The sequence below is a fragment of the Hypomesus nipponensis genome, chromosome 24 (genome assembly GCF_054491055.1).
Source record: "Hypomesus nipponensis isolate SF chromosome 24, ASM5449105v1, whole genome shotgun sequence".
Lineage (NCBI taxonomy): Eukaryota > Metazoa > Chordata > Actinopteri > Osmeriformes > Osmeridae > Hypomesus > Hypomesus nipponensis.
In genome coordinates this window covers 9455001-9479006 of record NC_140384.1, presented here as the reverse complement: position 1 = coordinate 9479006, position 24006 = coordinate 9455001, and the positions used below count along the sequence as shown (strand labels likewise).

Below are 24006 nucleotides of genomic sequence, written 5' to 3'. Positions count from 1 at the left end.
GAAATGTGTGTGTGCGTGTGTGTGTTATCTCCTCTGTTTCTCAGCAGCTTAGAAAAAAACACAAATATAACCATTGGATCCACGAGATCTGTCTCTCTCTCTTTCTCTCTCACCTTCACGCTCTCTCCCTCTCTCCACCTCCTTTTCTCTCCCCCTCTCCTTCCCTCTCTCTCCCCTCCTTCTCTCTTCCTCTCCCTCATCTTTCTATCTCTCTCCGGATGTGTGTGTGTGACATACAGACAGACAGACAGGCTTACATGGAGATACCAATTAGTTGCCGAGAACAGCGATAAATGATCCCAATCTCAGTATAGACCTGTGTTAATGGACCAGACCTGGAACAGAATTACAATGGTTGTCCCCATCACACACACACACACACACACCCCACACACATACATGCACACACAACCACAATCCTGCACACACACACACACACACGTGCACACTCCACGACAACTGGGCTGCAAACTTAAAGGTGCAGTCCGCTGTAAACCGCAGCTTAAAACGTCCTTCTGAGATCCGGTCTCAGATATTAGCGTACAGAGTTCGGTGTCTATGTGGTACCTCAAGGTACGGCAAGCAGGAGAAGACAATTTACAGCAGTTTTTTGTTTTTCATCGTGAGATCGTGCGTTTCCTTCCCTGTCGAACTTTAATCAACAGGAGTGTTGACACGTCAAAGTATCCATCCTTCTTCACACACGCACACTTATTTACACACACATACACACACATACATACTGTACACACACTCTCACACACACATGCTTTTGTTTTTATGGCCTAGCGGGCCCTTACCATTCAATTCCGTTCAAAATGATGTCAGCTCTAACCACTAACCTCTACCCCTTAACACGTAATGTAATTCTCAACCTAACATGAATTCTCACCCTCGGGAGAGTTGGGGACCCCAACACGGTCCAGTTTTTCGTGTTTCACGATAGTTGTGAGGAGATTCCCTCCCTCAAAGGTAGTTAAGCAAGTCCACTCATACACACACACTGCCACACACACACACTGACACACACTCTTCAAATAGCCTTCCATCTTGGGTTTCCTTCCAGGAACACTGGAGGATTCTGACAGAGCGCTGCCCGAGCGTGCGAGGGAGTTGCATCATTTCTCCTTCGTCTCATTACTCTGATTGACATCACTCGTTCACCCCCTCATCCCTCCCTCTCTCCTCATCCCTCTCCTCACCCCTCTCCTCACCCCTCCCTCTCTCCTCACCCCTCCCTCTCTCCTCACCCCTCCCTCTCTCCTCACCCCTCTCATCACCCCTCCCTCTCTCCTCATCCCTCTCCTCACCCCTCCCTCTCTCCTCACCCCTCCCTCTCTCCTCATCCCTCCCTCTCTCCTCACCCCTCCCTCTCTCCTCACCCCTCCCTCTCTCCTCACCCCTCCCTCTCTCCTCACCCCTCCCTCTCTCCTCACCCCTCCCTCTCTCCTCACCCCTCCCTCTCTCCTCACCCCTCTCATCACCCCTCCCTCTCTCCTCATCCCTCTCCTCACCCCTCCCTCTCTCCTCACCCCTCCCTCTCTCCTCATCCCTCCCTCTCTCCTCACCCCTCCCTCTCTCCTCACCCCTCCCTCTCTCCTCATCCCTCCCTCTCTCCTCACCCCTCCCTCTCTCCTCACCCCTCCCTCTCTCCTCATCCCTCTCCTCACCCCTCCCTCTCTCCTCACCCCTCCCTCTCTCATCACCCCTCCCTCTCTCCTCATCCCTCCCTCTCTCCTCACCCCTCCCTCTCTCCTCACCCCTCCCTCTCTCCTCACCCCTCCCTCTCTCCTCACCCCTTTCTCCTATCATCTTTCTTGGCAGCGCGCGGTCCTACACCAATGATCTCATACTTCATGGGTTAAGACGGATTATGACACGTGTGTGTGTGTTCTCATTGTTGACTCTAGAGTGTTTCTGCACCTCACAGGGGACTCTCTCCTCACCCTCCATCCTGCTCTCTCTCTCTCTCCTCAGCCTCCATCCTGCTCTCTCTCTCTCCTCACCGTCTCTCTCTCTGTCTCTCTCTCTCTGTCTCTCTCTTTCTCTCTGTCCCTCTCCTCTCTCTGTCTCTCTCTCTCTCTCTCTCTCTCTCTCTCTCTCTCTCTCTCTCTCTCTCTCTCTCTCTCTGTCTCTCTCTTTCTGTCTCTCTCTTTCTCTCTGTCTCTCTCCTGTCTCTGTCTCTCTCTCTTTCTCTCTCTTTCTCTCTGTCTCTCTCTCTCTGTCTGTCTCTGTCTGTCTCTGTCTCTCTCTCTCTGTCTCTGTCTCTCTCTCTCTCTCTCTCTCTCTCTCTCTCTCTCTCTCTCTCTCTCTCTCTCTCTCTCTGTCTCTCTCTTTCTGTCTCTCTCTCTCCTCACTCTCCGTCCTGCTCTCTCTCTCTCTCCTCACTCTCCGTCCTGCTCTCTCTCTCTCTCCTCACTCTCCGTCCTGCTCTCTCTCTCTCTCCTCACCCTCCATCCTGCTCTCTCTCTCTCTCCTCACTCTCCGTCCTGCTCTCTCTCTCTCTCCTCACTCTCCGTCCTGCTCTCTCTCTCTCTCCTCACTCTCCGTCCTGCTCTCTCTCTCTCTCCTCACTCTCCGTCCTGCTCTCTCTCTCTCTCCTCACCCTCCGTCCTGCTCTCTCTCTCCTCACCCTCCATCCTGCTCTCTCTCTCTCTCTCCTCACTCTCCGTCCTGCTCTCTCTCTCTCTCCTCACCCTCCATCCTGCTCTCCCTCTCTCTCCTCACTCTCCGTCCTGCTCTCTCTCTCTCTCTCTCCTCACTCTCCGTCCTGCTCTCTCTCTCTCTCCTCACTCTCGAATGAAAGATTACCTTCCTCTGTCAACTTTATTGGCTTGATCAATCACATCAGCTGTCGTCACTATCGATTAGCAGCATCTGTTATTGACCTGGTGCTTAGTGTCCGTCCAGGGTCAGAGGTTAAAGGTCAGGTTAATCGTTCTTGTCACTGTATGTGTGTGGGGCGTGTGTGTGTGCGCTTGTTTGTGTGCATGCACGCCTATGTACGCATGTATGTGTGTGTGAATACCTCTGTGTGTGTGTGTGTGGTGTGTGTGTGTGTGTGTGAATGCCTCTGTGTGTGTGTGTGTGTGTGTGTGTGTGTGTGACCACTAAATGGCACGGCAGTAAATTAACAGGCTCCCAATCAGTGTGTGAGGTCTTTGTTTATTAATGTTGTAATTCATTTACTTTAGCTGGCCGGCATAATGACATCAAGACAAAGCACACGTTCTCTGCTACAAAACACATTAATATGTATTTAATGACTTTGACAGACCAACACAAGAGTCACCGGAGGAGAAATATTGTCTAGGTGCTGTTGCTCTCTAGTGGTGGAATGGGGTTACAGCACCTGCAGTCAGACGGGTCATGTGTTGTGAATGTCAATGATGGTTTTGTGTCTGTGTGGTGCTTTGAATGAGAAAATACTTCAGACAGGCACCAATAAATAACACCTTGTACCAACCGCCTAGAAAGGGTTTGATGCCTTTGAGAGAAACACTTTATGCCTTTATTTTCAAACAAAGCTGAGAGTCAAGACCTGTTATTTGACAGATACGGCTTTGTTTCGTTGTAATATGTTTTATTTTAAAGGCTAACTATTGCCTGTGTGTGTGTGTGTGTGTGTGTGTGTGTGCATGCATCCATGCCTGTGAATGTATGTGTGTGTCTTTGTGTGTCTGTGTGGGTCTATGCGTGTGTGTGTCTGTGTGGGTCTATATGTGTGTGTGTGTGTGTGTGTGCTCCCTGCAGGATCCTGGAGCTGCAGCAGAGTGGGGACATGGACGTGCTGAAGCTCAAGTGGTGGCCCCGTGACGGGCCGTGTGACCTCTTCTCCTCGGTGCAGCCGCGGCAGCGCGGCGGGGCGCTCGACATCCACAGCTTCGCGGGCGTGTTCTGCGTGCTGGCGGCCGGAGTGCTGCTGTCCTGCCTCATCGCCACCGTGGAGAGCTGGTGGACACGTAGGAAGGGCTCCAGGGTGCCCTCCAAGGAGGTGAGAGGGAGGAGGGGGAGGAGAGGGAGGGAGGGAGGGAGGGAGGGAGGGAGGGAGGGAGGGAGGGAGGGAGGGAGGGAGGGAGGGAGGGAGGGAGGGAGGGAGGGAGGGAGGGAGGGAGGGAGGGAGGGAGGGAGGGAGGGAGGGAGGGAGGGAGGGAGGGAGGGAGGGAGGGAGGGAGAGAGGGAGGGAGGGAGGGAGGGGAGTGGTGGGTGTCTGGTGGAGTGAGGGGGGGGGGGGCGAGGTCAAGGGTTGCACGATCATAAACCCACCTGACATCATCAGTGACCATAACCACAACCTCACACAGACCTCAGCGCTGTGCTGGGGTTTAAATCAATCTCCCCCTCGCCGGTCCGTACCGACCCTCATACAATAAATCAGACCTGCTGCCAAGGCACAGCCCAGCAGTGATGGAGGCTGTTGGAGGAGAGAGGGGAATTGAGAACAACTAGTTCCTGTACTGGAAAACCACGTCTCAGCATGGCCATACATCCATGATGTGCTCAGCGTACTGTGAAGATGGACGGCAGCATTTAATGTCCCGCACGGTTCTCCTGGAGAACATTGTTATGGGGCGCTGTAAGAACCGTGGATAGCAATGGAGAATCTCAGAGATCCACGGCGAGCCTTAGATGTTCCACTAGCGTTTGCTTGTCATACTTCTTCTCACACATAACATGACCTATAGACAATAGATCCATATACTCTTATCTCTGTCTTCCTACTCTCTCTGTCTCTCTCTTACTCTGTCTCTTTCTATCTCTCTCTCTTTATTTGCCTCTCTCCTTTATTCTCATCTCGTATGCATAGCCACGGCGCTGAACACAGAGGGCGGCGCGCTTGTGTTCCTTCCCCCTACCACGAAGCATGAAACTGGGTTCCTAGGAAAAGCTGCAGCAATTATGCAAAACAACACATTAATGAACTGAATGTAATGTAATCAACTGAAATACATTTTCACATTTCCTTAACTGATTATTAATCCTGTGTTGGTTACGGTAATCTAACCATAAATGCTGCGCAGACAAATTTAAAGATAAGATTTAAATTATGTGCTTTATTTTTTACAAGTTATGGTGTGAAATTAATCGTTTTTTATTAGCAATCTGGAAAACCAATTTAGGGACCAGTGGGTTAAGGAAACATGGCTTGACGATACAAATATCTGGCAGAGAGGGATGTCACAACCTCCATGTCTTCTCTCCTCTCTTCTCTCCCCCTCTCCTCTCATTTTTTCTCTCTTCTCCGCCTCCTGTCTTCTCACCCATGTCCTCGCTTCTCTTCTCTCCACTCCTTTCTCCTCTCTTCTCCTCCTCTCCTCTCCACCTCCTTATTGAAGTCGGCTCATCTCTGTCAGATCTGAGGTGGTTCTTCATGGTTCATGTCCAGACCAGCCCCCCCAGGGTTGTGTGTCTTCTGAAGGGGTCCTAGAATCCCAGCAACGCCTCCCGCAGAGGGCCTGAAGGCTCAACAATAACCCCCAGGTTTTGATCTGGGCTGGAGGGGGAGAAGAGATGGGGCCCTGGCTTTGACTCAGAGGACATCTAGACCCATGTAACATGCCTCACCCTCCCACCCTGACAGGTTTCATAGAACCCTCCCCCTTCCCCCCCTATTACCCACAACCCCCTACTCCGAGAGTAGCTTTCATCTGTCGGACAGTCCAGCGAGCATGTCTGTCACCGATCGTCAACAAACAAGCCAGACCCAGACCCCCCGCCATCTTGATTACCCAGAGGGCCGAGCAACCCTGATCGTATTTTTATCTGTGATCAGTTGAAGGTCTTTGTAGCGGAGCACTGAGGGGCCAGTGATGATGAGAGTAGCTCTTCATGGGGCTCTCTCTCTCCCCGCGGGGCTACTCCAGGAACCAATGGCTTTCTTCCCCCCCCTGGTTGCAGCTTCCACACTTGTACCCTCCTGACACTATCACACAGGGATAACATTCGACTGCAGACTGAAGAGATTCCAGGTTCAAATTTCCCCCTGCACTCCTGCAGTGTCTCACTAACAAAACACTCAATTCTAGAACAATTTCAAAGCCGGGCCACTGCTGCTCCCGCTGCCATGGTAACGGCCAAGAAGGACTCAGTCATCCATGTTTGTTTTGTAATACTTAACCCCTGACCTTTGGTCTTGCAGGGGGTAAAGGGGGTGGGGCCGTGTCTGGCTAGTTCTGGCTGGGGAGGAAATGGAAACAGGCCGTATTGTCCCAAGAACCACTGAAGTGAGTGTGCAGGAGTCAGCAACCTGCGGTTGGCGGCCATTTTGAATAGTCTTTCATCTTCCCTTTGGCTGGGAGTGGAGTCATCTGACCGCCCAAACACACGTTCTACAGACTAGTGGAGAACGTTCCTCCACACAAAACCCCACATACCACAAACACACACACACACGCACACGCACACGTTGTGTGTCCTGTGTTAGAATGCTGCTGTTAGACCAAATGCTTCCGTCAGCTGTGTCAGTGTTGTGTTGTGTTTCGTGTTGTGTAAAATATCTGTGATGTTTGTTGACAGTCCATCTCCGCGTATCTTCACACACACACACACACTCTTACACACACTCTTACACACACTCTCACACACACATACACACTCACAAAGATAGGAAATAAAGAAGTACAAATATTTTGTTACTGTACTTATGTCGATTTTTCTGGTATCAGTACTTTACTTCACAATTTATTTTTCTGACAACTTTTACTTTCACTCACAAATATCTGTACTTTCTACTTATTACATTTTAAAGCCAGGCTCGTTACTTCAGTTTTTATCTGTATTTGGTGAGATGATCATTTATTGTCATTGCTTGCCTTATTTCATTTCCGGTTTCGAAAGGTTGAAAAAAAGGTTTTGAAAAAAGGTTTCAAAATGAAAGCTTGGAATGGTTAAAAATATATATTTGAAATAAAGTTTTGAAAAAAAAAAAAAAAATCGACAGGTTCGAAAAAAAACTATGGGTTTAAAATAATTTTGGTGAAAAAAAGTTGCTAAAGTGTGAAAAAAAGAAAAGTTGAAAAATACACTTTTGCATCATTGATGATTACTTGATGAGGACTATACTATACTCTATCTGCTCTGTTTTAGGCTTTCAAAACATTTCTAAAAAAGGTACAAAAAGTATTTAAGTATATGTCAGAGCTCCCACTTCTATACTATAACTGTACAGTCAGCACTTGTGTGTATTTTTGCCATCTCTACACACACACACTCTTACACACACACACACACACTCTTACACACGTGAATCTGTTACATTCTCTGACCCATCATGCAGTCCAATGCTCACAGTGAAACATCATTTCCACACCATGCTCAGTCTGTAGTGCACTCTCCCTCACACCATCCCTCCAAACCTCTCCAAGCCAGCGGGAGCTGGGTGTCTGCTGCAGCCATGTGCACAGCCATGGAGAGAGAGGTCTGGGTGGGCTCGGGATATGGGGGGTTGGATGGTGTGTGACTATCATCTAGGAGGATGTAGGGCCTGTTTGAATACTGTCGACAACTCTCCTTCCCTCCACCCTTCCTGAGGGAGAGATCTGGTGGAAGAGAATTGGAACCAAGCCCCCTCCACCAATACTGTCCAATCAGACCAGAGATTCCTGGAAGGGAACCAATCAGAATGCAGTTTAGGCTCAACCGGAACCTATAGTCAGCCAATGAGGACTAGTATTCAAACAGGAACTATAAAGAACTCACAACAATGGCCAACCATCTTGTGAATCACTTCTACTTGACTAACTTGTGTTCAGACCTGGGTCCGATACTATCATGGGGTGCGGCTGATTTAATCAGAGAGACAAATTGTACACTCCTGAAAGCGCTGCCCTGGAATATAAACCCAACGTGCCCTGGTTCAGTTACCATGTTTGAGTATGTGACCCAGGTCTGTTTGATTTCATGACTGTGACGGCCCTGCGCGGTCTCATTGCCTGTTTGTTTTGTTTTGTAGATAAGTACTCTGTGTTGAGGGCGAGAGAGAACAATACAAAATGCCATTTCCCCATCCTCCCCTCCAGGTACAGCCTGAGTCTTGGGCACGCCCTCCCAGATGATTGATCTGTTCCTCCTTTGCTGATTGTGCTTTCTCTCTCACTCACCCACCCCGCCCTCACCTCTCTCCTCCCTCCCATTGGCCCCCCCGCCCCGCCCTCCTCCCATCTGTCTCTCGCTCTGTCTGTCTGTCTGTCTGTCTGTCATTGTCTGTGTGTGTCTCTCTGTGTGTGTCTCTGTGTGTGTGTCCTGCTTCCTGGTTTTGTTCTGGCACACATCGACCGGCACATGATCACCCTCACACACACACACACACCACACATACATCAAACACACACACACCTCTCTGTCCCACCCTCCCTTCTCCACTCTTTCCTCACCCAGGCTGAGGGGTCCCCTTCCACCGCACCGTGTCCCCATACACTGGGGGAGACCCCCCTGACCCTGGGCCCCCCCCCCAGCCTCTACCAGGCCCCCACCTGCTGTGACCTCCCCTGTGCCCTCATCCTCCAGCACCCCTACCAGCCCAGCCACCACCCTCAGCTCACCCCCAAACTGAGGATGACCACCTTCGCCGCCTCCCCCCCCACCCCCAGGTCACACCTCCTGAACCGCTGACCCTGCTGTTCCCTGATGATCTGTTGTCGAGAGATGCAGAGATTTAGTTATATTGATCGATGGAGTCGTGTTTAACCAGGCAGATCTGACGTGGAGATATCTGAGTAATACATATCAAGCGTTATTTTTGTCCTGCTGCAATTGCCTTTTTTGGCCACCAAAGGGCACCAATAGCATAATTGTCAGAGGCACCTGAAGTAATCTGTCAATCATTACAACAACCCAATTCTTTTTTTTATTTATGTATTTATGAATGTATATATTTACTCAACAAAGTCTATCCACACTGATACACATTCCGTCTGTTGAAAGTTAGGCCTTTTTTAAATCATCTGTAATGGTGCTTGACTAGGGAAGTTCCACTTGGTTCATTTAACAGACAGAAGTGACCAACAAAGCAACGATTTGATTTTCAGCAAACGTCCAAAATCCACAGAGACTCACCTTCTGATCTCACTAATAGCCACCCCCAACCCTTTTCCCCCTAGATTCCCATAATGCACCTCTTTCGCCAGACAACAGAATGACCTGCTGTTGCTCCCTCTTCTCTCTTGCCTTCCTAATTTCTCCACCTTTAACTCCGCCCTCTTCCTCCACCCTCCTGCTCTTCTCTTCCTCCTCCACCCTCCTCCTCCACCCTCCTCCTCTTCTCTTCCTCCTCCCTCCACAACAGCTCACCACAAACCACCTCGGCCCCTCTTGCCGTCAGTGACACTGAGGGCACCCCCTTGACCCACCCCTCCCTCCCACCCCAGAGGGGGCCAGCCCCGCCCTCCCCCTTCCTCCACCCAGCCAACAGCTCCCTCCCCCCCCCCACCAGGGAGACCTCACCCCCTTCTCCAACTGGGGAGAACCTCCACCCCCACCACCCCCACCTCCAGAACCCTGTCCCTGACTCCCAACTCCCCCCCAACGGACACTGCCATCATGCCTACTGGGGCTCCACCTCTACCCACACTGGGCCCCAGCCCCGGCCCCAGCCCCAGCCTCAACCCCAGCCTCCAATGCAAGCATAAGACACCCATCTCTGAGTGTTGCTTTCTCAAAGATTACAATGAGGAGAAATGATTCCTGAATGTAGGCTTGTTCCTGGAATGTTTACAAGTTGTGGTTTAGATATTTCAGTATTTGTAGAGGATGGGTTTACACCTCCTCTCAGTATAACTTATAGAAGAGACCTTAGACATAAGCAGTGGTCAGTGTGTGAGAAGTAATCATCCACACAAAAAATCACACCCAAAACATAGATTAGATCATGTCTACCAATCTCCATAGTTTATCAAATAAAACACAAAGATACTGAATAATTGTCAGTGAAAAATGAGCAAATCTGATCAGTCATCGATTTTAATCTATAAATCTACTAGTAACTCCAGACATTGGTAATGCTTGCCTGTGTGTATCTCTGGCACACTGGAATCCAAAGCACTATGGGACTGGACACTGTGTGTGTGTGTGTGTTTGGATTCCAGAGAAGCTGCAGACCCCCAATAAACCCTGTAGAGACGGTGTGTGTGTGTGTGAGAAAGCGTGTGTGTGTGTGAGCGTGCATGTGTATTCTTTACATGGTGGACTGCAGCTCAGATTGTGCTTCTTTGCCTTCCTCCCCTCTCCTCACCCCTCCTCTCCTCCACCTCCTCATCACTCCATCCAATGCTAATGACTTCCACTCTTTCTCACTCTCGCGCCATCTCCGCTTCACTTCCATCGCTGTCATCGCCTTGTCGTCCTCATTCCCTTCATCCTGATTGGTTGAACCCGTCATTCCCTTCATCCTGATTGGTTGAACCCGTCATTCCCTTCATCCTGATTGGTTGAACCCGTTGGCCCTCGCTCCGCTCCTCAACAACCCTCCTCTCTCTCTTTCTTTCCCTCCCTTTCCCCCCTCTTTCCCCCCTCTATCTTTCACACTCCCTATCTCTCTCTACCTCTCTCTTTCTGTCCCTCTCCCTCTTGTCTCCCCCTATCCTCTCTCTCCACCTTGTTCCCCCTCATTGCTTTATCCTTCACTCCTTTAACCTTAACTCCTCCTCCTTTCTTCCGACTTGAAAATCCTCACTCTACACTGACCCTGTGCTGCTCTACCTCTTTATCTCCTCCTCCCTCCCTACCCTCCCTTCCCCCTCCCATTCCCTCCCTCCTACACCACTTTCCCCTCCTCCCCCCACTCCTCCTCCGACTGCTCCCTCCCTTCCTTCTACACCACCCTTTCCCCTCCCCCTCCTTACCTCCTCCCTTCTACACCACCCTCCCTTCCCTCCCCCCTTGCAGGACGATAAGGAGATCGACCTGGAACACCTCCACCGTCGTGTCAACAGCCTGTGCACGGAGGATGACAGCCCTCACAAGCAGTTCTCCACCTCCTCCATCGACCTGACCCCCCTGGACATGGACTCCCTCCCCGCAGCGCGCCAGGCCCTGGAACAGATCAGCGACTTCCGCAACACGCACATCACCACCACCACCTTCATCCCGGAGCAGATCCAGACCCTCAGCCGCTCCATCTCCGCCAAGGCCGCCCAGGGATTCGCCTTCGGGGGCATGCCCGACCACCGGACTGGGGGTGGGCCCTTCCGGCAGAGAGCCCCCAATGGAGGATTTTTCCGGAGCCCCATCAAGACTATGTCCACCATCCCCTACCAGCCCACCCCCGCGCCCAACTTTGGCTACGGAAATGACCCGGACAGAGGCACGTCCATATAGGGAGGAGGCGGAGAGCCGGAGGGAGGAGAGGGATGTGAAAACAAACGCACTACTACTTCTACTACTACTGGGGGGGGGGGGGGAGAAGAGATCTGTGTACATAGGAATCTTTCTTTTGTTATTTTATGGCGGGGTGGGGGGCTGTAGGGAGGGGTGGGTTTGTTTTGGACAGTGGAAGGGTGGAGAGGCAGATAGGTGGAGGGAGAGAGGGGGAGGGAGAGAGGGGAAGTGCCGGGGGTTCAACTGGGAGATGGAGGGAGGGGGGAAGGGGGAGGAAAGTGGAAAGGGGAGGGAGGGGGAAAGGGGGACATCTTGCTTTCTTGTTGTCGTTTTCGTGGTCGTTTAGGAGATTCTTTTCTCCGTGGAGAGGGTGATCTGTTCCATGGCATCTTTTCAAATATTTTTTGAGGGTTGTTTTTTTTCCAGGAAGGAGCTGTCTCCTTTAAAGACAAGACTAGGAGGAAACAGTTTTTACTGCTACTGAGAACTCAACTCAGTTCTCCACTGATGTCCACCAGTCAGACTGGTACTGTTTCTGCCTTTCACCATACTGGGGAATCTCCATCCCCTCAAGCGTCTCTGGTGTTGCTCATAAATGCCTGTCCTAATGTGAAACTGGCTCCAAGATGGCCGCCACAGGACTGGCTTCCCTTGCAGAGAAAAGGCTTGCCATGCTCCGCCATTTTGAAAACACTCTGCCATTTTGGGGCACATAAGACAATGGATTTCATTGCACTGTACCAGTGCCCACAGACCTGTAACTGATTGTACGTAGTTCTGATTTCTTTTTTCTCACCTATTGCTGTGCTGTCTTGTTCAAGGGGAAAGACTGGAGACAAATGTGTGAGATTGTGCCAAGGGAGACTTGAAAAAAAAAAAAAAGAAAGTTGAGATTAAAGACAAGATTGAGTACTTAAAAAAAAACAGCTGAGAAATATATGTCTTTTATTGACTTTTGTTTTGAAAAATAGATTTTAAATGCGTGGAATGTGTTTGGTCAGAAAGTGAAAAAAAAATGGAAAAAAAGAATAACAACTTTGTTCTAAGCTGTCTAATCGTAATTTTTTTCCCGCCAATTTTGAAAACTGCTTAAATGAGTGCTAAAATCTATTTCTGCGTCATAACTCATTAAGGTTTGATTTTGTTTAATCCACCCAATTTCTAGTGCAGTTCAAAACTCAATGGAGGAAAGCATCTGGTTTTGCAGAGTCATTCTCCTACCCTATCCTAAAGGGTGGAAGGAGTCGGGCTCAGGTGAAGGAGAAAGCTGAAGGAGAGAAAGCTCTTCAGCTCTTCAGATAACAATGTATGGCATGGCCTTAAGTACCAGCCAGACGCGCTCCCCTCCTCCTCCTCCTCCTCCTCCTCCTCTTCCTCCTCCTCTTCCTCTTCCTCTTCCTCTTCCTCCTCCTCCTCCTCCTCTCCTCCCCGCTCCCCCCTTCTTCTCACCTCCTGCTCCTCCCCTCCCCTCCTCCTCCTTCCCTCCCCGCTCCCCCCTTCTTCTCACCTCCTCCTCCCCTCCTCCTCCTCCCCTCCCCGCTCTTCCTCCTCCTCCTTCCCTCCCTGCTCCCCTCCTCCCTTATCACCCCCTCCTTCTCCTCCTCCCTTCCTCCTCCTCCCCTCCCCGCTCTTCCTCCTCCTCCTTCCCTCCCTGCTCCCCTCCTCCCTTATCACCCCCTCCTTCTCCTCCTCCCTTCCTCCTCCTCCCCTCCCCGCTCTTCCTCCTCCTCCTTCCCTCCCTGCTCCCCTCCTCCCTTATCACCCCCTCCTCCTCCTCCTTCCCTCCCTGCTCCCCTCCTCCCTTATCACCCCCTCCTTCTCCTCCTCCCTTCCTCCTCCTCCCCTCCCTTTCTCACAGGAAGTATTCTACCCCTGGACAAACCCACTGAGAGACGGTAGCTGATAGATTTATTTACGTTTCCTTTCTTACACGTTAAGGGTACTGTTTATCTTACTTGTTTTTAAAGTGCCAATATGTTTAAACCAGACCATTAAGGTGCATTCTGTGGGAAAGCTGTGGGGAGGGGGGGGATAGATATTTTGTCATGGTCGGAGGGTTGGAGGGTGGAGAAAGAGGAACCAAATGTTTCACTAACACTGTATTAATATTTGATAAATAATGTTAGTTGTTTAGAATGAGCTTTCTATTCGTTATCTTAAGACTTAACACTGCAAATGTTGTGAGTAGAGAAACAAGCTGCAGTGTTTGGAGCAAGAATTCTAGTTGTTTCTTTACAAGTTACAGTACGGCTATAAAATTATAAATAGGTCACAGAAGACATTTTTAAAAGGTTTATTTAGTATAAATGACAGAGACATTATAAAATATGTATATTTTACATGTTGACGCTATTTTGTTTAAAGAGAAAAGAGTATATCATAATAGTTTTGAGTTTAGCGATCACCCCTAGCTAATACATGCAGAATTATCTCTACCCAAACCCACACAAGGTTTTCCCATGTCATCTTAAGTTAATTTTGATTTCGCTAAATAACAAATGTGGCAAGTTCTTGAAAAGAAAGCATGCGAAACTTGCAATGCCCGTCGCCATTTTTTATTTCCTACATAGAACGTACAGGATAACTTGATAATTTTCAAACTGACTATTATGTACAGTATTTAATATAGGCCTATTTTGTTGTATGTGTTGCATATTATTCAAAGGGGAACAAATTGGGGCCCTCTTACAAGTGGCAAAGCTTTCTGTGTATAATTTGTCTAATAAACAGGTTTTCTACAGTGGTGTGTTTTTAGTCGTTTTTTCGTGGTGCACTTTGGTTCTCACTATGTGCACGTGCACGCTGCTCTGTGTGAGTGACACATTAGTTCCTTCCCAGCCAGCTCCTATCAGGACGCTGTCTCACAAACAAGAGGTTGAAGGTTTGATTCCAGGATACTGTCAGCGTCATCTAGAAACAGATTCGCAGAAGCAGTGACCCAAGAACAGTGAGGATACCCTACCAGTGCCAATGGCTCATAGATGAGGCACGCTGATACTTCCGACTTTATTTAAATAAGCATTTAATAAACTTGACCGAACGTAATATTTATGAAACTAATTGAAAATCACTGAAAGCTAAACTATCTACTTTAAGTACATTTACATTTAGTTTTCACAATTCAAAACATGATCGTTTTTAATGCAATAACTCGAGTTCAGCAATTCAAATATACATTTATGTGTGCCCATAATCAAGAAAAGACCACCCTTTATTAGACATTCATTCTGAACTCAATAGCCTACCCATCATACACCCAAAAAGAGAGTCCAGGTGTTAATTAATATGGACCAAACCATCTGCAGGGGTGCTCCACATCCCAACCTTGTTAACTTGGTTGGTGTGAACAAAACATGGATTATACAATAGACATACATATTTACAATAACATATTATTTTTAGCGATGAATGAATAATTCATATTTTGATTAATTGCAGATCAATGTTACCAATGAGGCTAATAAATTACAGCGCTATGGAAGCAGTTTTTAACGGGGTACTATTAAAATGCCACCATTGGGTTGCGCTTCAATATCGCTCTCTAATGGTTTAATGTGAGCATTACAAGTGCAGTTCTCATTGTAAACCATCAGATGGCGATGGTAAAGCGCAGCCCTATGGAACGGGTTTTTAAGGGGCACTATTTCGACAGCGCCATTGGGCTGCACATCAATACTGCCGTTCGGTGGTTTAGTGTGAATTTCAAGTGCAGTTCCCACAGTAAAACACCAGATGGCGATGGTGAAGCGCAGCCCTATGTAACGGGTTTTTTATAGGCCAGTACTGTCATGTGAGCATTAGTAAGTGCAGTTCTGAAAGTTCATAAGTGAAGTTCTGAAAGTGGAGGGTTGAGATGGGAGTCATTGGAGGGGACATTAGTTTGGTTGAACAGTATTTATTTGATATTATCACCCATTATCTACTCATACCCAGACTAAAGAATAAATCAATTTTATGATTATAATTAGATATACATACATACAATTATATGGATTAATATACATCATAGCAAACATTGTTTGTTCCCCAACAGAAACCACATCTTGGAGGAACGAGATGGAACAATTACACCTTGATTTCTTATCTGTCCTATTTTGATTCCAATATTGAAATTCTCTATGGGTCTTTGTTATATTATCTATACTCAGTGCTGTCCAGGCGTAGCTTCATGATTTTAGGCTTGTAGAGCCGGTGTAGATTACGGACATATGTTGTTAAGTATGAAATATATATTTTTATAAGAAGGCGTGTCTCACATATGATGAGAATATATTCAAATCAAGTTTATGGCTCAGAGAGGAGAGAGAGGCTGTCTTGTAACCAAGAGGTTGAAGGGCTCCCCATAGACTCAATGTTAGAGCTTGATCTGCTAACTGTTTCTACACTGGGGATTGTTGCATTAGATCTCATTTATCTGGATATGTGGTCTGGGTCATGTGATCTTAATGCCAATCAGTGCAAACGGTTGTCAGGTGTGTTTCACAAATCGCAACTCACAGTTAGGTTTAGCTCAGTAGCATGAGATGACAGATCAAGATGTCACAGGTTCAAACTGTTTTATTTGGGTTCGAAGCAGCTGGAGAGTCGTCTTAACTGATGTCATATGTATTTAATATCCACTCCCAAAATAATCATAATAATAGATTTTGTTTGTAACATACTTTACATTTTTCCTTGAAGGTTTAGGTTGGTTGAGGGGCAGTTCTATGGGCGTATGTGAATCCCTCTGTGACATTGCTTGTAAAAAGGGGCTGTACAAATACATTTTGATTTGATATGATCCTTGTCCACTGGGGGACTGTGTGAATAATGAGTATAATAAATATATAGTATATTAAGTATATAATATATAAATAATGAGTTGCAACATGGCTGGCTTGATTGTGTGAAAACATGTGAGTTTTAATAGAACTACTCAATGTGCAAGGCTTCCAGTGAAGTGCCCAAGAGGAGTGACAATAACTTAACAATCCCAATGGCTCAGTGAGGAGTGAAGCTGCCTTAAAACCTAAAGGTTTGAGATTTGATTCTCAGGAAGGCTGCTGCCAAATTTCAAAGTACAGATTGGAAGAGGCTCTTGCTATCTTGAAGTTGTAACATGGTTGGTTTGATTCTCATCAACTTTTAATCTAGCTACTCAATGTCTTCATTCCAGTTAAGTACCCAAGAGCAGTGATCATATTTTAACAGGCCCAATGGCTCAGTGAGGAGAGCAGCTGCCTTGAAACTGAAATGTTGAAGGTTTGATTCCCATTGAGTCTTGTGGCAAATTTTAACAAATTGGAAGAGGCACTTGAAAAACGCCCGGAGAAGAGAGCTGTTACAGCCCGGATGGCTCAGTGAGGAAGGCAGCTGCCTTGAAACTGACAGGTTAAAGGTTTGATTCCCGGTTGGCAAATTTTAAAGCATAGATTGGAAGAGGCACTTGAAAAACGCCCGGAGAAGAGAGCTGTTACAGCCCGGATGGCTCAGTGAGGAAGGCAGCTGCCTTGAAACTGACAGGTTAAAGGTTTGATTCCCGGTTGGCAAATTTTAAAGCATAGATTGGAATAGGCACTTGAAAAACGCCCGGAGAAAGGATTTGTTATAGCCCAGATGGCTCAGTGAGGAGGGCGGCTGCCTTGAATCCAAATGGTCGCAGGTTTGATTCCCAGTGAGACATTTTAAAGCACCGGTTGCAATAGGCACTTGAAAAACGCCCGGAGAAAATGTCTCTTATAGCCCAGATGGCTCAGTGAGGAGTGCGGTTGCCTTAAAACCCAATGGTTGCAGGTTTGATTCCCGGTGCAAAATTTTAAAGCACAGGTTGCAATAAGCACTTGAAAAACGCCCAGAGAAAATGTCTGTTATAGCCCGGATGGCTCAGTGGGCAGAGAGGCTGCCTTGAAACCAAAACGTTCAAGGTTTGAATCCCGGTGCCGTATTTTAAAGCACAGATTGGAATAGGCACTTGAAAAACGCCCGGAGAAAAGGTCTGATATCGCCGGGATTCTGTGGCATCATGGGTTTGGCGTTCGCCAACGATGAAGAGTCAGGTGAGCGTAAAGCCACTGGCGGGCTCCGAGTGCCATGTGAGCGGTACGATACCCGCTGCAGTTGACCGGAATCCCTGGAGAACCAGGGCAGGGGGGGCCGTGTCCCCCCTGGAACATTTGCAACACTGACACCTGGGGGTTATGTGGCCCAGGTAATGGAGCAAGTACAATTTTATTTGGAAACAAGACAGTTGGAAGGAAACAAGACTGTTGGAAGGAAAGGCTTTGCATGTTTGTAAATGATCAAGATCTGAGGGTGAAGGTCCGACATCTGGAAGGGGTGCCTTTTCCAGCAGTCATGTTGATGATCATTTCTGTCAGGAAAGAAAATAATAATTAGTTATTTAAGAAATACATTGTTTTCTGTATTGAATGTGAAGAAACGGTTGTGCATTGTTCAGACAGTATTTCTTTTCCCCAAAAAAATTATCTTAAACAAAAGTAGACAGTAACAATCTGTCATGTTTACTCTTAATGTAAATGTTGTTTTTATTTACTTTGTGACTGTTGTAACAAGGCTTTGCGTGTTTGTAATAGGAAATTATTAAGAATGAAAGACAACAGGGTCTTTTACCAAAATGCATAGATTTAATATTTGGCATTAGACATTATTTGGTGTGTTTGACTTCCTGACTTTGTCCACTACTACTCTACAGTGACGCAAACCTCACTTATATTATATTTATATATCTCTTTCTCATCTGAACAGAGTAATCAATTTACAGTAAATGTGAGATTCCAGAAACTTCTCCTTTTGGTGACATGTGTGGAGGCGTGTCCCGGCTCACCTGCTGCACGTGGGCCTTCTGCGCCGTGGAGAAGTTGGGCCACGGGGTCATGCAGGGGGTGGGGGCCAGGGCAGACAGAGTATCTGAAGCAAAGACGAAGATTAATACTTGAACTGTTAACCACGATAGGAAATGATATATATTTAAATAATATTAGTCTTGCCTTCAGAAGCTTTTGTTAAACACACCCATTACTCTTTTTTTGATCGTGTCATCAAGCCAGACTGCTTTTGTGGGACATTATGGAAGATTTCGGATTCCAAAATAACTATTAAGCTTTCTTTTCCTGGCGACGGAGCTGTTCATGTTAACAGTTTATTTCATCCGATACTTGTACCCCATTCTGCAATTGCAATGCCTTAGCACGCTCGTAACCATATAAATCTATGCTCGCGACTGGTTGTCGCAAAGTATGACGTGCCCTAGTTTGAATATCTTAAATTGACTATAGCATTCACTCTGCTCAAAATGTTTTCTTATAACGTATTGTAATAAATAATTGGGTAATATCAACGCAGTGGTAAGTAACAATCCTAGTACCCATACTACTTTCAGGAATTGTTAAGTTAACTCAATATGCACAAGTCTGAGAATAGCTAGAATTTGGATCATTTGAATGGCTGAACTTGAATAATGGCATCAAAAAAAGAGTCTTAATCACGTCATGTTGTATTGTTGAACATAATAGCATAATTCAGCAAGTAACGCTAAATGTTTTATTTGGAACTGAATTCCAATAAACTGACAGCACACCTGATTCAAATTTATCAGACTTCCGCAGAGCTGCGCCAGTACAACAGAGCTGAAACGTCGTATTACTATATGTAACCTGCAGGATGCAGAATAAAAGGTGCCATTATTCCAGACAGTTTACAGCGAAAATCAATATTGACCGGTCTCTTGTATTAGGCTACTTAATCAAACACCCACGACGATTGAGAGGCCAAATCGAAAAGTCAAACAATAGCAATGACTGGATTAGAGTGTAGTATCACATCAAGCTAATTAAAATAAGCTTTTACCACTGCGCCATGAATACAGAAGCAGAGAGATCTTTAGCCTTACTGTCCTAACTGTTTAAGTGATGCATTCACTGGTTTCTTTGGTTTTATTAATGAAAGCTTCATTTTAACAGGGCTGTCTCACTGAGATCAACGTCTATACATAGCACAATCATGAAACCGGATATGCAATCAATTTAAAATATTAAATAAAACAAATGTAAACGAAAAGGCCAAAAACACATTCTTACAGTATTTGCGGTTCCATATCCATTTTCACTCATCCAGTTGGAAGCTACGTGCGGTGCACCTTGCAAGCAAGTTACGTTTGTTAGCCTAGCTAACAGCTAAACAGCTAAAATCCAAGCTCAGCTGTAAAGTGATTGGTTGTAATCCGGCTGAGGGACTCGATAACATCACTTCTTCCTGTCATGCTTCCCTTCTCTCACTGTCCAATAAAAAGGCAAAGATTATGAAAACACATACAAAAGTGTGCGAGACATATGTGCCTTCATGTTTACAGCAAACATAGCCAAGCATTGGGGGGAACAGACTTGAGAAAGGACAACTGCTCAGTTTTTAAAACTTTTTTATTGTTTTTAACTTTTTTTGCTCATTTTTTAAATTATTTATATTATCTACAAAGTAAAAGTTTATTTTAACTTAAAAGTTACATTATGGTCAGGTGAGATGTGGGACTTCACCATCACATAGTTTCATAAATATTGACTCTCTCCTCTCCGCCAAAAGATTGTTAATCTCAGGAAGATTCTCTTTAGTTTAGTTTGGTTAGAAACCTGTTCTGAAGTCTTAAATGCGTCAGCGGCAGAAATTAAACAGTAACGTTAATACTGCCTAAAGTTGGAAGAATTTTTCATATCAAGGTGCAGACAAAATATCAGTTCCAGTTCAGATTTTTTCTTTTATCGCTCACTCTCTCTTTCTTAGTCTGTCTTTTTTTTTATCTCTCACACACAATTCTTAATTGGCAAGCTGAAACAAGTTACACAGGGGAAGCCCTCTGCCTGTGATGGAGGCTGAAGAGGGAGGTGGTGGCAGGGGAGAAAGAAGGAAGGACTCTTTCTGTTAGAACTCTAGAACAATAAAATATCTGTCCACTGCATCCATCTGTTAACATTCTGCATGAGTGCGAGGGCGGGAGGGATGGAGAGAGGAGGAGGAAGAGAGGGAAGCACATGTGTAGCAGGTCTGAGGAGGAGAGAGGCTGCGGCGTCTTCTTCTCTGGTGGCGGAGGAGCAGCGGAGGTAGTCCGTGTGCTCCACAGCGCCCCCTACAGCTGCTGCTGGTGGTGAGGTTGCACTGGAGGGACAGAGGACACACACACCGCTTACTACCACACAGAGAAACAGCCTGCTGGAGAGAAACAGCCCGCCACTAGTGACAGCCTGAAAGCGCTCCTGGCTGCCTACCTTGGGGGTGTGCCAAGTAAGAGAAGTGTGTGGCGGAGGAGACAGGGATGGGGTTGAGGGCGCTCTGGGGCATGGGGGGCTGGGGGCCGCCGGGGGGCTGTGTGGTCATCAGCATCATGGGGGGGTGGGCGGGGTTGCCGTGGTGAGAGGCCACCATCCCAGACTGCATGTGGGCCTGACGCAGGGAGGGGGAGAGAGAGAAAGTTGTTTCCAAAGACAAAAACAGACACTTCTTCCTGGCCTACGTAATGAAGGGTGTGAAAGTGTGTGTGTGTGTGTCTCGGCTGACCTGCTGCACGTGGGCCAGGTGGGTCTGGCTGTACCCGTGCTGCACCTGCTGGGGGTGCAGGTACACGGCCTGCTGCGCCGTGGGGAAGTTGGCCTGCGGGGACTGGGGGTTGGGCCCCGGGGTCATGGAGGGTGGGGTGGGGGCCAGGGCGGAGTACATCTGCTGCTGAGGGGCGTTGGCCAGGTGCAGGGCCTGGGCCTGGTGCTGGGCGTGCTGGACCGGGCTGGGGGCCGGGTGGTTTCCCCCATGCTGGCCCCCCTGCTGGCTCTGGCCGGTGGGCGTGGCAGAGGGCTGGGGGTGTTGGGGGTGCTGGGGGTGCTGGGGGTGCTGGGGATGTTGGGGGTGGGGGTGGAGGGTGGCGCTGGGGTGGGGGTACTGCTGAGGGATTGGGCCCTGAGACACTGTTGGAGAAGGAGAGTGAGAGAGGGATAGAAAGAGAAATCATTTTAAATATGGTTACACCGTGTCTACTGGAGGTCCATCCTCAGATATCAGTGACGGTAGCCATGTGTGTCTTCCTGGTGTGTGTGTGTGTGTACGTACCGTACATGGTGTGTGTCTTCCTGGTGTGTGTGTGTGTGTGTGTACGTACCGTACATGGTGTGCGTCTGCTCTCCATACTGGCTGGTGGAGGAGGAGACCAGGCCAGGCTGGCTGTGGGTGGGAGGAGCCATCATCCTGCTGCCCTGCATCACCGGGCTGCCCTGCATCACCGGGCTGAACACATGCTGGGCCTGTGTGCCAAACACAAGACAGTGTGTGTGTGTGTGTGCCAAACACAAGACAGTGTGTGTGTGTGTGTGTGTGTGTGCCAAACACAAGACAGTGTGTGTGTGTGTGTGTGTGTGTGCCAAACACAAGACAGTGTGTGTGTGTGTGTGTGAGAGAACGAAAGAGAGCATGTGTGTGTGTGAGAGAGAGAAGAGAGCATGAATGACTGACTGACAGAAAGAGGCAGTGTGTGTGTGTGTGTGTGTGTGTGTGTGTGTACCTGGGACTGGTAGTGTGGGATCTGTTGCACCAGAGGTTGGCTGGTGAACTGCTGCGGACTGCAGGTAAAGTACTGGGTGGAGTAGCCAGGGCTCTGAGCCACGATGGGCGGGCCGGCAGCCGTGGCCGGGTGCATCATGGTGGGCGTGCCCTGAGGGTGGTGCTGGTCTGACCTTTGCTGAGGCATGTTGGGTACTGTAGTTCACAGTGGAGTGCACAGAGAGAAACATAGGCCTTTAAAACTACAACAAAGATGCCAGGGAATGAATGACCGGTAGTATGAAAGATCGCGGGGGGGGGGGGGGGGAGTTAGAGAGATGGAGGGAGAGATGGGGAGGCAGGAAGAGAGACAGACAGAAGTAGAAGGAGAGAGTGGAAAGAGGCTCAGAGAGATAGAGAGAAAGAAAGAGGGAGTGAGTATTCTCACCTTTACCTGGTCTGTAGGGTTTGGACTGGTTCACCGACATGTGGGGCATCTGAACATGGTACATTGCTGGAGACTGGAGGGAGGGAGAGAGGGACGACAGGAAGAGGAAGTTAACAAAGCAATTCTTCTTCTCCTTTGATCAGACCCACCCCTGCTCCGCCCCCCACCCCCCCCCCCCTCCACCTCCACACACATACTCCAGTAGTTCACAGCATGCCTTGTGGACCTGATGTGTGTAGGGGGACTGATATCTTTCCACAGGCCAGCATGCATGACCCTGGTCCTGACCCCTGACCCCCCCTGCCCTAATCCCTCACCTGACAGGACTGGCTAGACACCAGTCCACTTCCATAGAGTGTTTCAACACTGCCCTTCTCTAACCTCGGTCTAGTCTGACTGACCACACTGAAACTATCCTCACTTCCATCCTTGGACTGTGTGGTGGACTGTGGTCCCCACACAGACACAGACACACACACACACTGACACACACACACACAGAGGCATCTGGAGAAAGGAAACAATAGAGGCCTTAAACTAGGAGGTCAAAAAAGGGTCTGTCAAGCTAAGCCAGTAAAACAAAGATGAGGTTAAACTAGTGTTTCAGTGAAACAGCTGTGTGGAATCGCAGTGAGACGTTGGCAAACCACCATCAGATGGACATCTCAGCAAGCAAACATCTCATACTGATTTGGGAGAGACAGAGAGAGATAGAGAGTGAGAGAGAAAATATATTGGAGACAAAGGAAAAAGCTGAGGAAATTCACAAACCTTCCATATTAGGCTTTTCTAATGGAGAGAGAGACAGAGAAAGGGAGAGGGAGAGAAAGAGAGAGGAAGAGGGAGAGGGAGAGGGAGAGAGAGGGGGGGGAGACGGGAAAAAAGGAAAAAAAGAACCATTCTTTAGTGGGTCACCAAACAACCGATGTTGAATCACCAACAAGTTCTTAGAGCAAAACTTGAGAAATATATATTTTGTAATTACTCATACACTTTCAAAAATAGAGAAAAGAAAAAAGCATTACTCTTAGACAGATAGAATAGGTGTGTGTTTCTAGAAGGTTCATTCATAAACAACGTGTCAAGGCCCAGAAGGCTGGTAGTAAACACAGTTCCACACAGCCCGCCTGCCTGCCAGTTCACACAGCGCCCTCTGCCTGCATAGTTGAGCATAGCAGGCACAGGCTGGTGGACACTGTGATGAGCAGGTGAGAATTGAGAGCAGTTGAGAGTGAGGAAACACAGAGATGCGTATGGACACACAGAGATAACAGACAGACGGAGAGGGGGAGAGGTAAGTGTCCACGAATGAGAGGGAGAAAGAGAGGAGACCCTAACATAGTACACATAGTCCACACAGACTGGAAGAGAGAGAGAGAGCATGTAGGAGGTGGAGAGGGAGAGAGAGAGAGCGTGTAGGAGGTGGAGAGGGAGAGAGAGAGAGGTGGAGAGGGAGAGAGAGGGGGAGGTGGAGAGGGAGAGAGGTGGAGAGGGAGAGAGAGGGGGAGGTGGAGAGGGAGAAGCATGATGCTGATGGTAAAAACCTAGAGGAGAAATAAGTAAAGAAATGAAAGAGAGAATGTGTGTGTGTGCGTCCTCACCTGCACGCCCGGACTGACAGGGGTGAGAGGGTACATCTGGGGGAAGCACACAGGGTGGGTGTAGACGGTCGGGGGCTGCTGCACCACCACCGAGGGGCTGGGCTGGCCCTGGGGCCGCGGGGGGGTCGGGGT

General features: G+C 48.1%; 2 protein-coding genes and 1 long non-coding RNA gene across 9 annotated transcripts in view; 1 reads left to right on the top strand and 2 right to left on the bottom strand.

Annotated features, from left to right (window-relative positions):
- The window catches only part of grid2 (glutamate receptor, ionotropic, delta 2), a 239552-nt gene extending 228239 nt beyond the window's left edge, over positions 1–11313 (top strand). The window contains exons 15-16 of the mRNA XM_084690482.1: positions 3754–3994; positions 10882–11313. Coding sequence (XP_084546608.1) covers positions 3754–3994; positions 10882–11313 — 673 coding nt within the window. The remainder of the gene's footprint in view (positions 1–3753; positions 3995–10881) is intronic.
- A 3889-nt stretch (positions 11314–15202) lies between these two features.
- On the bottom strand, positions 15203–19642 carry LOC146233143 (uncharacterized). Its single transcript, XR_014742274.1, has 3 exons — positions 19389–19642; positions 18137–18219; positions 15203–17662 (listed from the first exon to the last, which is right to left on the bottom strand). It is a non-coding gene; the product is annotated as an uncharacterized LOC146233143 (long non-coding RNA).
- Positions 19643–19709: 67 nt separating this feature from the next.
- atxn2 (ataxin 2) overlaps positions 19710–24006 on the bottom strand; it is a 14608-nt gene continuing 10311 nt past the window's right edge. For 4 of the 7 annotated variants that reach the window (XM_084690544.1, XM_084690546.1, XM_084690550.1 and 1 more), the window contains 8 exons: positions 23875–24006; positions 23045–23062; positions 22274–22346; positions 21848–22041; positions 21449–21590; positions 20857–21257; positions 20568–20742; positions 19710–20457 (listed from right to left, as the gene is read on the bottom strand). The exon at positions 23875–24006 is cut by the window's right edge and continues 15 nt beyond it. In XM_084690544.1, coding sequence (XP_084546670.1) covers positions 20429–20457; positions 20568–20742; positions 20857–21257; positions 21449–21590; positions 21848–22041; positions 22274–22346; positions 23045–23062; positions 23875–24006 — 1164 coding nt within the window. In that variant the 3' untranslated portion in view covers positions 19710–20428. The remainder of the gene's footprint in view (positions 20458–20567; positions 20743–20856; positions 21258–21448; positions 21591–21847; positions 22042–22273; positions 22347–23044; positions 23063–23874) is intronic. The other 3 variants (XM_084690545.1, XM_084690547.1, XM_084690548.1) reach the window with 3 other exon arrangements.